This window comes from Perissodus microlepis, chromosome 16 (assembly GCF_051167445.1).
Source record: "Perissodus microlepis isolate ML-2025 ecotype Zambia chromosome 16, ASM5116744v1, whole genome shotgun sequence".
NCBI lineage: Eukaryota > Metazoa > Chordata > Actinopteri > Cichliformes > Cichlidae > Perissodus > Perissodus microlepis.
This window is the reverse complement of record NC_140476.1, coordinates 30897111-30912240: the sequence shown is the minus strand read 5'-3', so window position 1 is coordinate 30912240 and position 15130 is coordinate 30897111. Positions and strand designations below refer to the sequence as shown.

Below are 15130 nucleotides of genomic sequence, written 5' to 3'. Positions count from 1 at the left end.
GATGCATCCCAAGGGGTAAGTCTGTGATATTGGGCTTTTCATACAAGACAGACTTCAATTTTGGCTCCTGCAGTTAGTACATTTATTCATTCGGCATCATTCCACCTCAGCATGTGACGACTGTGTGTGCAAAACAATCAGAATTTGTTTTTGTGGTGGTAGGTGCGTTTCTGCATGCCAACATTTACACGCGTCTTATCCATCCCGCCTTCACTCGCTGACATTTGGAGGTCGTTGGAGTTGTCGTCCGCTGAGCGACAGCTCACTCTCGTCGAGGCCGATCTGTCTGGCCGCGAGCCTGCCGTACCGCCTTTTGCAGTGCCGTGTAACCATGCCGACAGGATTGGGCCAGGGTCCAGGAAGACAGTCGGCATTGGAAGCTGTCAGCAGCAGCTCCGTTTGACAGCATGCAAATATATGCAAATGAAGAGGTCCAGCCATGACACCTGCACACAGGAGGAATGGACTGTGCCCTTTCCAGCAGAGGACTCAGGATGGTGGGTACACTGCCCAACACACACACACACACACACTCGCACTGATATACACAAAAGGACACACAATCACACTGCATTGCTTCAGAGCTCCATAGAAAGCTCGAATTAAGCAGTTAAAACATGCAAGTACTTCAAAATTTGGAACTTATATGTGCTGATTTGACTAAAATCATTTTTCATGGATTCACAATCTTAGAAACAAGCCCCGCCCTCTCCAAACCACTGTGAGGCTTCTAACGAAGTTACTGATGCTATATTGCTCTTATTTTAACAGGATTAATTCAGACTGACAAAGTGTGCAGGGGTTAAATCAAACAGGCTTTCTTCTTGTTTGGTGAAACATAAAACTTTGTCTTCTACTGATCTAAAATGAGCGCTTAAGCAATGTGGAACAGCCTGAGGTCACATTACCACTCTAGGTTACACTCAATTTAAATAAAATACCTAAAATTGTATTTATAGTATAAAAAATGCATTCTGTAACGTTTGTTAAGTGTTAAGCTGCATTCACTTGAGTTTCTTCCCACCTTACTGACCTCTACAGCAACACAGCAAACACACTCTGTCCACCTTTTAACTTATGGCGGAGCTCTTTCCAGGCTCCAGACTAAAGTCCTTTGGGTTTATTGTTCAGTGGGTCAAAATCATGTACCTGTGTGATAAAAATGCAGCTCCTCGCTTGGCCTCTCCTCATTTCTCTGAAGTGTTTTGACTCCTGAGTTGACCCTGCCGGCTGGTTTTGGCATTCCAGCAGGCTGGAGGAGAGGAGTGAGCGAGCTGTGGCCCCTAGCAACCCTTGCAAACACACACACATCCACACACGTGCGCATGCTGTCCTTGGGTTGAGGTGTCCAGGGTTTCTGCTGGTCAGCAGAAAGAGAACGGCTGTGTGATGGCACAAGTGTCTGTGTGAGTGTTTTGGTGGGGGTTGTAGCTGTCAGAGCAGCCCTAAAAGTGTGTGTGTGTAATTTAATACGTGTGGTTGTAATTTAAAAGTAAGGAGAGGTGGGGTGGCCTTTGGGAGGGAGCTGAAGTCTAGTGGCTCTGATCCAGACCTTGTACCATGTAAACTGACTACACCCCCTGCATCTCAAAAAATCTCATATTTATAACATGCACACTCACATTCGCTTACGCACACACACACATGAAAACAAAGACTCTCCCCTTTGCCCTTGTCTGTTTTCGTGTGTGCGTGTGTGAGCAGATGGACAGGTTCATGGACCCTGAGGGAAGAGACGAGTGTGTGTCTCCTACCACCACAAAATACAAACAATACACACAACAATTAAAAGATACCAACGCAATCAAAAGTGTGCGTTCGTGGACTCACGAGGAGAAGCAATCCATTACATATGAAAGCTTTGAGGTTTTTCAATACATTTGTTTAAAGTTTCTAACAGACAAAGAGATTAATGAGAGTGATGCAGCGCTCTGATAATAAACTTGTTTATTATGAAAAACCAACAAAAATCTGTAAAAGTGCCAGTTTCTGAAACTACTTTGGGTCTTTGGACACAGAGGCAAATGAGTGAGTTGGATTTGACTTTGGGGTTGGAAAAAGCCTAAATGAATAAAAATAAATAAGATGCAAAAGTAAAATAAATCCCCCGTGTGAAGCAAACACATGCTTGGAAGAAAAAGAACTTAAACACTACAGCATGAAAATGATCAGCCATGCAGTGTTTAAAAAGCTAAGCTGAAGTCGTGGTAATGAGTTCATAAATAATTGTCTTCTTTGAACACATTAGTGGAAATGAAAATGATTCGTTTATGCATAAAGCTTTGGTTGTAAACACTTTAAATAAAATCATCTTTCCTTCTTCCATCCTCCTCGGCTCGCCTTAAGCTGGTCACAGGATCGCGCGACGCACTCGTCAGAGTAAAGAAGTGAGAGGAGAATCCTCCATCCTCATGATTGATGACTCCACACACAGTCGGTGTTTGCCTTCTTCACACCACTCTGGCGTCTCGTATGAAGGAGATATTCATAAGTTTGCTAAGCACTTAAAACTGAGTGCATTTATTAACAGCCTAAATCCCAAAAAAGGATATAAATTACATTTATAATCTAAAATAAATTGACAAAAATATATTTTTTAATATTTCAAAATGTCACCAACCACTATCACTTGGGCAATGTGTGGTGTATATAATATTTACGAATTTATACAATTTTTTAATCATACCTACATAGACAGTAAATTGATTTTATGAATTGATATTTGTACTGTTTTTATTTTTTTTAAATTACAATAAAAATTTCCAACAAGTTAAAAATCAGAAAATTACTTTGTTACTTTGATATAATCTGATCACAGGAGGGAAACAAATAACCAAGGAGATCATTCTTGATAATTCAGATATTTGATTCCCCCCAAATCTGGGCCTTGTTCACTCATGCAGCAGTAACACTGAAAAACTAACCCGTCTCTGGGCGCACAATGGCGGGTGCCCCCCCTGCCCCTCAGACTCCCCACATAGACGGCGCTGTCTGACAAGCCCGCCTGCCAAACAACTCAATTAAGGAGAAAAGGAGGCAAGAAAGAGAAGCCCAAACAGAGGAGCGAGAGAAAGGAAGGAAAGAAAGAGGACAGGAAAACAGAGGAGGGAGAGGGCCGGTGCCTGTCAGGCCACGTCGACACCCAGCCAACGTTTGGCGAGAAGCGACAAAAACACAAAACGAAGAAGAAAAGAAAACTGATCTGTGATGTGTTAACTGGAATTCCTGCTTCTGAGGCCACCGAGGGTTCAGAGGGCAAACCGAGGGCCAGGGGTTCATTACCACAATGACGCTCACACGCACTGTTAAAGCACCACAGAGTTCACATGTTCGAGCCTATTTCCAAACCATATACATAATGTGGCTTCACGTAAATCTACTAAATGCCTTTGAAATGTTTAAAAATGTTTCTCCCACTTTCTTTATGTTTAGTAACAGTGGAGATTGTTAACTACATAACTATTGTTTTCTTGTTATTTAAGAAAATAATCAAAGCAATTCTTCTAAAGGATAAAATGAAGATCAACTGTTTGAAAAGAAAGTAAAATGCACTTTAAAAGCAGCACAATGATGCTTTAATCTTTCTTTTTTCTCTCTCTGTTTATTAAAAGCACCCTGCAACACAGAAGTAATCCATTCATTCATGCAACAGTTTGATACTGAGGATGCATGTGGCAACATATAATCTGCCACATATCTATGAAATAAACACATAGCTTATCATTTTATGAATAATACATCTGACCCTTAAAACACATTTCACAGGGCATCACCTGGCTGACTGAGAAGTAAAGTATACTGCACTGCGTGGGCAGTATACTCACAATAATAAGCTGCATGTCTTAGTCATCTTAAATAAGCTGTACTTGGTTATTCTATGGCAACATGTTGCATCATTTTTTTTTAAGTTCTGGGAGGTAATTATATTTCAAAGTGCCAAGGACCTGTCACAGTTCTCAAATTTAGCGAGCTACAGCTTAAAACTGGATGTTTTTTTTCTATTTCACAATTCTGTACCTCTTTCTTGACATTATCCTAAACATTGCAAAGTACTTGTCCATCAGAATAAATCTGAGGAAGCACACAAAAGCTGAGCCATCCTTTAAAAACACAGACTGTCTGCGGACTGCCTTGAGAAAGTCCTGTTTAAGAGCTAACGCTACATGCCAAACTTTATTTACTCGTATCTCCTTCTTTTATGCTTTTCACTTGATATTTGGTTGCAGAGAGAAAGAAAAAAGTTTAGAACTCAACAATCAGTAGCCATGTAACCTTCCTACCATCCCTCACTGGGAAGGGGCTCAGATCGTCTGAGTAAAGAGATCAGAAACATAATTCACAGAGCAAATGTTTTATTTGAAGCTAAATTCACACCATGCAAAAACTGCACTTTTATTTAGTAATAATAATGGGAACATCTGAGAAAAAACGGAGTGCCTATAGTGACATAAGGGAGCCTCCAACTTCTTAAAATGAACTTTTCAACTCTTTCACCTATAAAGATGGCATTTGACAACCTCCTCGTACTCGTTCTGATGAGTTTTGACGCCTCAATAAAGACGTGTTTTGGGGACCATTAGAATAGTTTTCCCAAGGGTAGCTGCATAGGCAGAGACCGCCCTCACTAACTTCTGATGCACATCCAGTCACTTTGTTCTGAAGCCTGAAATATGACAGAAACCACTCAGTGTATAAAAATGCTTCAAGCGTTGCTCTTTGTAGGCTTTAAAGGGATAAAGAGCTAAACATACATCTGTATTTGTTTGAGTCAGAAACAAACGCATAATAGCTCAAACGTTTATATCTTCATGAGTTTGGGTGAAGTCAAATGTAAAATGTACTGGGATGACGACAAGTGGCCTGTTCTAAAGACACCAAAATGAGGGATTCCTCTTTTCAGCTCCAGCTCTATACAGCGTACAGGTTATAGGTTCTAAACAACATAAACACTTTTCCTCTGGGTCACATTGTATTTTCTTATTTTAATGTAATATTTTAGCTGCATGCAAATTCAGAAAAAAATCAGTTTAATAGCAAATTAAAAAATCAGTTTAATAGCAAATTGTTTATTCATTTCTTTTTTTTCATGATGACCAGCTGAACTTTGATTTCAGTGAAATCATCTGTTCGAGTTTTTGCTTTGGCCTTAATAATTTCAGATTTCATCAATACGTTTTCTTTGGCCTTACATCATCTCAGTCTGTTTTCTTGGGGCGTTTGTTGTAATGAGGGCTGCGGTGTGAATAGGACAGAGGGCTGGAAAGGGTGGGAGAGAACACGATGCTTAAAGAGCAGGCCGGCAAACTCCGCAGTAACCCCGTTGTATCGGCTCGGTCTGAGAACGACAGGGTGACAGAGGGGATCGGGAATTTCGGGGTGGGACAGGACAGGACAGGAGGGCCTGATGTTATTTAGGCAGGGAATGAATAAAAGCTGGGTTAGAAAGTAAATGGGGGTCCTGACCAGCCCCTGTGCTCCTCTCATTGTGAAAATGAAATTTATGGCTAGGGATTTCCTAAGCCAAGGACTCCCCACGTTGACTGGTTAAGTGCTATGAAACAGTGCAACAAAGGCCGGAGGCAAATCACACTCTGAGATAAGAGGCTGCAGGAGAGGGGACAGTGGGACATCATGTATACTGCACACATTAGAGACACATGTTGGGGAACAAAGTGGCTGGGTGGGTTCAGAAACAGCATTTTGTGTAGCTGAAATCCAGCAGGCCTTTAAAATTTGTGTTTGCACTACGGGGGGCTTGCAACACTAAAAACAGCAACTTTACTAAAGGATTCTGAAATGAAGCATTAGCAGAAACCTGCACAGGTGGTGGTTAAGTGACTCCTGACTGAAATGTTTCTTTTTATGATGTATTTATGTGAGAACTGCGTGATTTTTGATTTGCTCGATCTAAATAAAAATAGCACAAAAAGGTCTTGGAAAAAAAGAAAAACATAGGAGGTGACATAGGCAAATGACGGCACAGAAACAGGTGGAGTCGATTACTTTTCTACATCAGAGCAAAGTGTCCTATTATGCCCACATTCAGTGACGCTGGGTCATTTTGATAGATGCTGGTTTATTAAAGAAACAGAAGCAGTTGGTCAAGGATAAGCTAAGACTTGAGGTTACAGTTTTTTGTTACCACAGCAGGCTCGTCTCCTACAACGTGCACATGACTGCAAATACATTTGATTTCTTTCTTCATCAAGGTAGAAGTCTCATTGAGGATGAAAATCTCTTTTTCAAGTGAGCCCTGCTCAAGGAAATGACAACAAATATAACACATAACAAGTAACGGGAAAATACATGTGAGATACAAGCAAGTGAGCACAAATCCATCCAAATTATACGCAATGAAAGATGGTTACGAGTGCAACATCAAAGGCGGTCGCGTTGACCAAGAGAACTATTTTCTCGCTCCTTTAAAAATGGATTTAAACTGTCCTATTGTAACCTGTCCTGACAATTTCAGCTCCTTCTGAAGTGTATTTAAGGAAAAAGGGGTTACGTATTTAAAAGCCAAACGTTTTTAAAGCTAGATAATAGCAATCTATATTTGGCAAGTCATAGAAAACATTCATACTGCTCTCACTTTCTCTAAAATTACTTTCCCCTCTGAGAGAAACATTCTTTATAGATGCCTTTAGTTTGGGCCTTATTAAAATTACAGTTGCGTTCTTGGGTTTATACAGAAAAAGTCAACAGTGGAAAAAACATGGGAAGAAAGATGTTGTGCATCTACCGTTCTTTTATTGCCTAAATCTGACCAATCTGAAGCTGCCTTTGAGAATAATCCAGGTAGTAAACTGGCTCAATATAATTAGGCAATACAACTCTATATATGCTTTCCAAGTCTAATCTAGTGTTGTATCGAGCTCCACACGTGGGTAAACTCTCAAGATGTAGGAGCTGTTAGCAAGTACAATTTCCATGGTAACAGGTAAACATAGTCTAACCACTGGCAGAGTGTAGATGTGTGAAAATGTGTGCTTTGCATCGTGTTTTAGCATATTTATGTGTGACTCACGTTTACTGTTGTAACAATGTTCTTATACTGACAGTCACAACCAATTTTAATAGTTTTTTTAATTTTAAATTAAGAAAAAGTGTGCGTGCCTGTGAGCGCATTGTCTTACGCGCTCTTTTCACCCTATTGAACAACAGTGATGAAATGGAGATGAGTTAAAGTGCTAACACAAAGACTGACCAGACCCCTGCGTGGCTGCAACAATGAAACCACCAAACACAAGAAAGTGAGAGCCTCTTGGAGAAATGGAGAGAAAGAGCAGAGAATAAAAGGGGGAGAAATTAAGGAGCCTGACTTAAAAAAAAAAAAAAAAAGACGAAGAAGAAGAAGAGTGCAATGGGGGAGAGAAGAAGGGCCGGTCTATCCTGAGAGCAGGAGGAAATGGATGGTGGGCAAAGGTAGCAGAATAGAGAGCAAAGGTAGCTAATCCCTCCGGAGACATAAAGCAGCTATATGTAAATGAAAGACGTGAAGTTCTGCCGTCTCACTTTGATCTGTGAATCAGGCTCTCTCTCCACTCCCCTTCCTCTCCTCCTTCACTCTCACCCTCTTCTCCTTCTCCATTTTTTTCTTGTAAGAAAATCAAGCCTTATTTAGCTTAATCTCACTTAATAGCATGTAGCTCCTCTTTTGTCCTCCCCGATGCTAACAGATTCCCTTCTTTTCACTCGGCACTATTCACATATCTGCCATCCGTAATCCTCTTATTCTGGGGTGGCAATTATTTTGAGTATTTTATCAGCATTATGATTATGATTATTTTCATTATTATTATTCATGCAGGCCGTGCTAAGGGCCAGGTTGGGGCTGAGAATATCCTCCCTATCAGCGCCTCTTATTCTTTCTCAGAATGAGGCTGCCTGCTTTCTTCCAGAGGGGTGGCGAGTTTGCAGGAGTGAACCCCATTCAGAGTGACACATTTTCTGGGCGTTTGAACATATTGTGGAGTGAGTGTAATGAGTAGCAGCGAATCACCCCGTCCCGGCTCCTTAACACAGGGAAACATCAAGAATTTGAGGACGGAGGAGCGAGAGGGGGCTAATAATCAAAGGGCCTTCTTTTCTTGTGGAGCAGTAATTACACGGGAGGGTTTTGATCTTTTGCTTGTTGGAGCAATGAATTGAGGGGGAAAGGGGATGAGGACTGTTTCACAGTTTTTGAGGTGGGGTGAAGGGTAGAGGATGATTTTCAGCTCAACAGATAGTCAGTCTCTGAAGGATATCAGAGCTTACAGTGGAGAAGATGGAAAGAAGTTGGCATATGGAGAACGTTGCTTCTATTTATTTTTAGTGAGTGAATCATTTCTGAATTGTGAGAGAATGGCAGGTAATGTAGGATTGAAACACTCGCAAAGGGTTCAATCAGTTCAAGCCTTTTAAAGCAAATGGGGGTGTACATCTGGGAAATTCAGAGACAAGTAAGCGGTAAAGAAAAGTCAATATTAGCCATTGGTCAGTTTAGATGCTAACACCCGTCTTCTAATGTTCTAAAGCCACTCTATTACTAGTTTACATTTTGTCCAGATGCATGAAGTGACAGCCTTCTTCTAGGTACTTTGGAAAATTGTGGTCAACATGACTGAGCCTTTGCCTCAGGTTTGATCATTAAAGTGTCCACCTTAAAACCAGTATGTCATATTAAGAACTGTGATTTTTCGTTCTAAATCATTCTTGGACACTATGATAAACAGAGTCTGATTGCTTTTGAAGGTAACACTTTAATGTTTATTAAATTGAATCTAGGTTTGCAAAGGCGATGTTCAGTTTAGGCACTTAATAGGCACTACATGCATAATGATTAGAGGCTGATTCCTCTGTTAAGGTTTTGCCTCCAAGTGCTGTAAAAAAATCTTAATGTGGACTGTATTATTCTTTAAATTTGCACATTAATTGGACATTATGAGTCTGATACAAGTCACTGTGGAGGAAAACTGTCACAGGCTGGGTCTCTGACCCAGCGTTTCTGAGGTTATTCTGGGGTTTTTGAGTTTCTTATGTGTGGTTGTGGGTTAGTTGAGTTTAGTTTGACATTATTAACATCGTTTTCAGGAGTTTATTTTAGGGCTGTATATTGTCACGTTTGTATTGTCATGCCCAGGTTTCTTGTTTTATTTTGAAAGAGTCTGGCGTGTTAGTTTCACTTCCCTGTTGCGTCATTAGGTTCATGTGTATCAGCTGTTTCCCCCATGTGTCTCGACTTCCCTTGATTACCTCATGTGTGTATTTAACCCTTTAAAGCCGGTCAGAGCTCCGTTTTAACTATTTTTAAATCCCTGTAGAACCGGAACCGCATAAGCTAGCGCAATAATTTTTTTTGCAAATGAAACCGGAGGAGTTGTACTTACATCTTATGCCATCAGCTTGTGCTAGGTCACGGTTTCCTTCCACATATAGCTTTGCAAATATTGCATAAAAAGCGCTTGCAGGAACAAAAACATAATATTCCAGAAACACGCTTTGCCGATCTGATCAGCTGTTCGTAACACTTCCCACATTGAAACAGACATCAGCGCGAACGATCGCATGTCCGCCATCACCTGCCCGAAACAGGAAGTGACGTCATTTTCGCAGAAAATGTAGTTTTTTTTACTTGTAGGCCTTAAAAGCCTATACTAGTGTTTTTATAAGTCATGTTTGACTTTATGCTTTTCTGAATAGTTTCTGGGATGCTTAGAACTCATATTGCACTGCTTAAAATAGTTTATTTTGATGCACATGCTGTTTTCTTTGCAAATTTGCATCATAGGATTGTTTTTCGTTTTTTTCTGCAGTATATAAAAATTTGCAACGTTTTTGTTTTTAAAGTTTTGAGAGATCAGCCTCTTAAATTTCTCCAAGTAGAAATATATGTAAAAAAAAAAAAAAAACAATTTTATTGCACTTTTTTTTGCAATTTATGTAGTTACTATGGACTTAATGCATACATATTATTAAAATATGGACTATAACAGTTGTACTGATGTATAGCAACTTGAAATGCTCCCAAAAATGGCACTACAGCATATAAAAATATAAAGTAAGCTCTGGCGGCCTTGGTTCTATGGTAGGTCTTAAAGGGTTAAGCCCTCTGTTTTCCGTGTGTCATTGTCAGGTTGTGGTCAAACCTGTCATAGATTTCTGTAGTGTCTTGTAGTGTTACATGGTGGTTCATAGTTTTCATAGTTTTTCCTCCGTTTGTTTTGTTGTTTTCATGTCTTACACCTGTCATCAGCTGAATAAAGCTTGTTTTTGGTTCAACGCAACTCCACTCTCCGCATCTGCATCTGAGTCCTGTTCAAAAAAAAACATTGGCGCACCCCGGCGTGACAAAAACAAGTGTTTTTATATTATAAATGCATGGTAGAAGAAACCCTGAAAGGAGGATCACTTCTCACTCTCAACAGTGACAGAATTTCCCACCATATGTTTAAAAAAATATATGCAAATGTTTGCAGTAGTCACAGTAGAATCTTTCTGCTATTAGTTTGCAAGGAATCTGCTCATGTTTGCTTCTATATTTATTGGAACTCAATCACTTTTCAAACATGAACTCCAGACATGGGTGCCATCAGACATTACTTTGTACTTTGTACTTGGAGCTGGCAGGTTGTAGGCTGTTTCACACCTGATCCAACAGCCTGTGATATTTCCAACTTCCACAGGTAATGTCTAGAAAAGTTGATGACTGAAGCACATGTGTGAAAAACACGGCATAATAAACTTTGATTGGTGCTTAGCTTTCTTGCAGTCTTGTGCATCTGTACTCAGTTTAACAGTGGTTTATTTTTTTCTTTTGACTTTTTTGGGCAATGAGCAATGCATTGTGGGATAAAAAAATCCACTTATTTTTTAATATGCATACTAGCTAGTAAGGTCTGTACTATTTGCTACTTCCTTCTTTCTGACACAACTGGACACTTCCTTTCCTCTTCCTTCTGCCTCTAACGCAACAATCAGCTAATATGAACCTTCAAACTGGAATACAGACATTTCTTAAAGTTTAAAGTATTATAAAGTTACTAAAGACTTGGTTTCAAACATCAAGAGTTTATTGTTGTTTATTTATTGTGGTAAACATTCCAGTTATCAAAACTTAGGGTTCAAAACTGAGAAATCCAGCAAATCTGCTACATCAAGACTCACAAAGTGATTGGTGTGGAGCCCATTGAATTTGAAACAGAAAGATAAACAAAATCATGACATAAACAAGTTTTTTTTCAAGCTTTAAGTAAAACTGAAAGCAAACTAATAAGCCGAGATTTCATAGTCTTATGCCAACAATGTTATTCAACCTCTGCTGCAGCACAACACTGTAGCTAGCTACATGTATCATGCACACAGTCATTACAGTTTATAGCTAATATGCAGAACATTGTGAGAGTGAGAAAAAAAAAAGAATAAAAGAAAAATACTTCCATCATGCTTTTTAAAAGAATCAAATGATAAGCGTGAGTAGTGTAGTAACATATCATAAACATGTTAAAAATGTTAGAAAAATAACAATTCATATAAAAAATGCTGCATTCAAGTCCATTCTTCAGCGATCTTCTTCAACTTTCCATGTCACTTTGGGAATCTGGGAGCTAGAGTGGAGTGATTGAATCTGGGCAGTCTGCAGACTCCACAGGGACACAGCGACCCTGCTGGAGCACCTGCAGAGCTCCACTGCATGGGGGCCAGTGGGGCCTCCATGGGACCTGGAGAAAGCAACGGACATTTGGCTCCTGCAGATGATGAAGAACTGGAGGGAGATGATGATGATGAAGAGGAGGAGGAGGCTGCTGAGGAGAGGAGGGATTCCTGGGTGAGGAGGAGTTGACCGGGACTGGAGATGAGGGGCCACCCTCCTGCAAGCAGCAGCCGGGGGACTGGTCCTGTGGTCACCCCCATACCTACACTTACCTCCCCCAGCAACCGCCGCATCTCCTGCAAAGATGAACCCAGCAGGAGGATATAGTTCCTGGCTAGAACCAGGGTAGAGATCTTGGAGAGTCTGCGGCCCGGAGTTGCTCCATGTTGGTGGGACTGAGAGGAAGCAGAGGAAGGCGAGGAGGCATAAGGCACCATGACCTCCCTCAGAGCATCCATAGCAATGTTTAAGTCCTGCATCCGCTTCCTCTCCCTGCTGTTGATCTTTCTTCGAAGTTCCTGCTGCTCCTCAGGGCTCAGCTCCCGCTGAGGTTTGCTTGATCTCTGGCCATTTGGGAGGCCAAGCATCGGTGCAGGGTTTAGGTGAGAGCTCAGGTTGAAACCTGGAGGGCAGTGGGATAAGTCCTGGGCAGACCCAGAGCCGCAGAGAGGTAGCGACTGCTCTCGGGCTCTGATTACTGGGTTTGGCAGCACATTCATAGTCTCCTAAGAAGAGCTGCAGTCCGGTGAAGACTTTCAGCCAAAGATAAAGTTTGAGAGAAAAGCCAAAGAAGAATTTAATAGTCAAAGCTAAAAAAAAAACCCACTTTACTCAAACTTTAAAAGAAAAAGAAAAATCCACAAGCTGTAAAATCTAATTGTCATTCCCTCCACCTGTTGCGCTCCCCTTTGTTTGCAGAAGACTGCAAGCTGCCATCCAGCACAGTGACTTTTGACTTCTGAGGTTTCTGGCTCCGGAGTAGTGAGCAAATGAGAGCTTTCTAAAGTGGCAGCCCGGTTTTATCTCATTTCCACAGCTGCGCGAGGCAAGAATGACGGCTCACACAGTGGAGAAGTGAGCTAAATGATCCCCTCGCGTGCCCCCACCTCAGCTCTCCTCCTCCCCGACATGCCATGTGCTCTTTACAAATGTACATATGCACATCCAACTTTGTGAATTTTGACAGTCAAATGAGGTTGACTGTCAAAGTTGTCATCCAAAGAACACCATGACAAGCTCACTGAAAATTTGGATCAGTGTAAGACAGGATATTAGAGGTTAAACATGAGGACAGCTAACACTAAACTAAACCTGTCTTGGTCTGACATTTACTGTTTTCATATAACCTTTGAGCTGCTGTCCTCACTTAACAAAGTTGTCTGTGCACTTTTTAGGGATGTCTAGCTGTAATGGCTTAGACCCCCTTTTGCCTTCAGAAATGGCTTATTTCTCTGTGGCACTGATTCAGCAAGGTGCTAGAAACATTCCTCAGACATTTTTGCCCATGTTGACGTGACAGCATCACACAGTTGCTGCAAAGAATCTGCCGTTCCAGCACATCCCAAAGGTGCTCTGTTGGACTTACATCTGGTGACGGTAACTAGTTTTGTGACATGGTCCATTATTGTGTCAAACACAGGTATGCTGTGGTATTTAAATGATGGTCAAATATCCCACATGCTACTGCACCACCACTAGCAAGCTGAACTGCTGATACCTTCCAAGTTAGAGCGATGATTTCATGTAGTTTATGTCAAATTCTGACCATGTCACCTGAATGTCACAGTAGAATTCGAGTCTCATCAGACCCTGAGCAACATTTTTCAGTTTTCCTTGGCCCAATTTTGGTGAACCACTAAGAATTGTACTGTCAGCTTCCTGCTCTTAGCTGACAGGAGTGGCACCTGGTGCTGCTGTAAGCCATCTGATTCAAGGTTTAATGTGTTTAACGTGTGTGGCCGGTGTGGCTATGCACATGTACATGTGTGAGTCAAAACAAAGAAGCACTTTTACAAGAACACAAATGAATGGTCCTTTCTCCAGTGTGTGTTAGACAATAGTGAATAAAGGCAATCAGGACTCTGAGACCTTTAAGAAGCTCAGTACTGCAGACAGGTTCATTGCATGCAAGCTAGTGAATTAAAAGAATATTGTCAGAAATTTGACCTTTATTTGGTACTGTTATTCGTCACCTCTGTGGTCAGCATTTGAAACTTCAGTAAAATAAAATAAGAAGTTAAATAAACAGATTTACACAGACATGTGTGGTTAACAGAAGATGGCAAAACCTAATAAAGGCTCCAAGAAAATGCAACCAGTGACCAAGAACCCAGGGTGTTAAATACTAGAATGGTGAATGCAGTATTAGCCATGCCTGAGACTTGTGCTACCTGATTGCACAAATAATGTTGGTTATACTTTTTCTTTATGTGAAACTTAATTGAGAGCACAAACAAAAAGACACATCATTATGAGCTTAATGGAATGTACCTCTAGAGCCATTAAACAACTTGGAGGCCATTAACATCATCAGTACTGTGTTAAGTGACAGAGAGCAGGTATTAGCACTATTAGCCCGGGCATTAATCGTGTCAGAAAACAGTTTTGGCAAACAGTGAATGGATACATTATTGTGTGAGGGAAGTTAATTGATGGTTTTGAGGTGGAGGTTATTGTTGTTCCGTTCGGAGTGGCTACACTAACCAAATTGGCTGGCAGAGAACTGGGCATGGTTCCAGGCAGGCACACAACAGGCCAATTGACTCCAACCACAGGTGAAGCTGGCTTGGGGCACCGAGCAAGGCTGGAAACCTCAAATGTACCATTCATGAGCCACAAAAAGACCTCTGCATCACTTTGTTGCACAGTCAGCCTGGCCGTCCTCTTTTTGCACTCCCCCCCTACTGCTCCTTGTAAAGCCGCATCTGAGGTGGGGTGTGGGGTGAAAGGGGGGGGGAGGAGGACAGCACCGTTACAAACAGAAAGCAAGTTGTTTATGATGAAAGCAGAAGGAGATGCAAAGGAGGAAGAGCCTTTCTTTTTTCCCGGCCTCTCCTCTCTTGTCGCTCAAGAAGTAAAAGATGTGTGTGGAGGCGCTTCCCTTCCTCACCAGTGGTCCGGTGGCGTCCGGCTGGTGTTGTGATTGAAGCTGAATAGACGGCTGCAGACGGACAGGAAAGAGAGGGCTTCATGAAAAGGGCCAGGCGGATGGCCCTCGCACCTGCAGGAGAACAGAGTGCAGGCAGCCAGAATGAATGTGTGTGCATCTGTGTGTGTGTGTGTGTGTGTGTGTGTGTGTGTGTGTGTGTGTGTGTGTGTGTGTGTGTGTGTGTGTGTGTGTGTGTGTGCGTGTGTGTGTGTGTGTGTGTGTGAGCGTTCCTCTGAGTTCAATTTGATTTCTAGTGCCCGTGTAACAATGAGAGGTAATAAACTGAGTAATGAAAGAAAATGAGCCGTGATGGTTTTGACTGAATTTTGGGATCGTTTCTGTGTCAA

General features: G+C 41.4%; 1 protein-coding gene across 1 annotated transcript; it reads right to left on the bottom strand.

Moving 5' to 3' along the window:
* Positions 1–11032: 11032 nt before the first annotated feature.
* olig1 (oligodendrocyte transcription factor 1) lies at positions 11033–12700 on the bottom strand. Its single transcript, XM_084909079.1, has one exon. It carries the CDS (start codon positions 12352–12354, stop codon positions 11569–11571), a length of 786 nt encoding a protein of 261 aa, XP_084765205.1. The 5' UTR covers positions 12355–12700; the 3' UTR covers positions 11033–11568.
* Positions 12701–15130: the final 2430 nt, after the last annotated feature.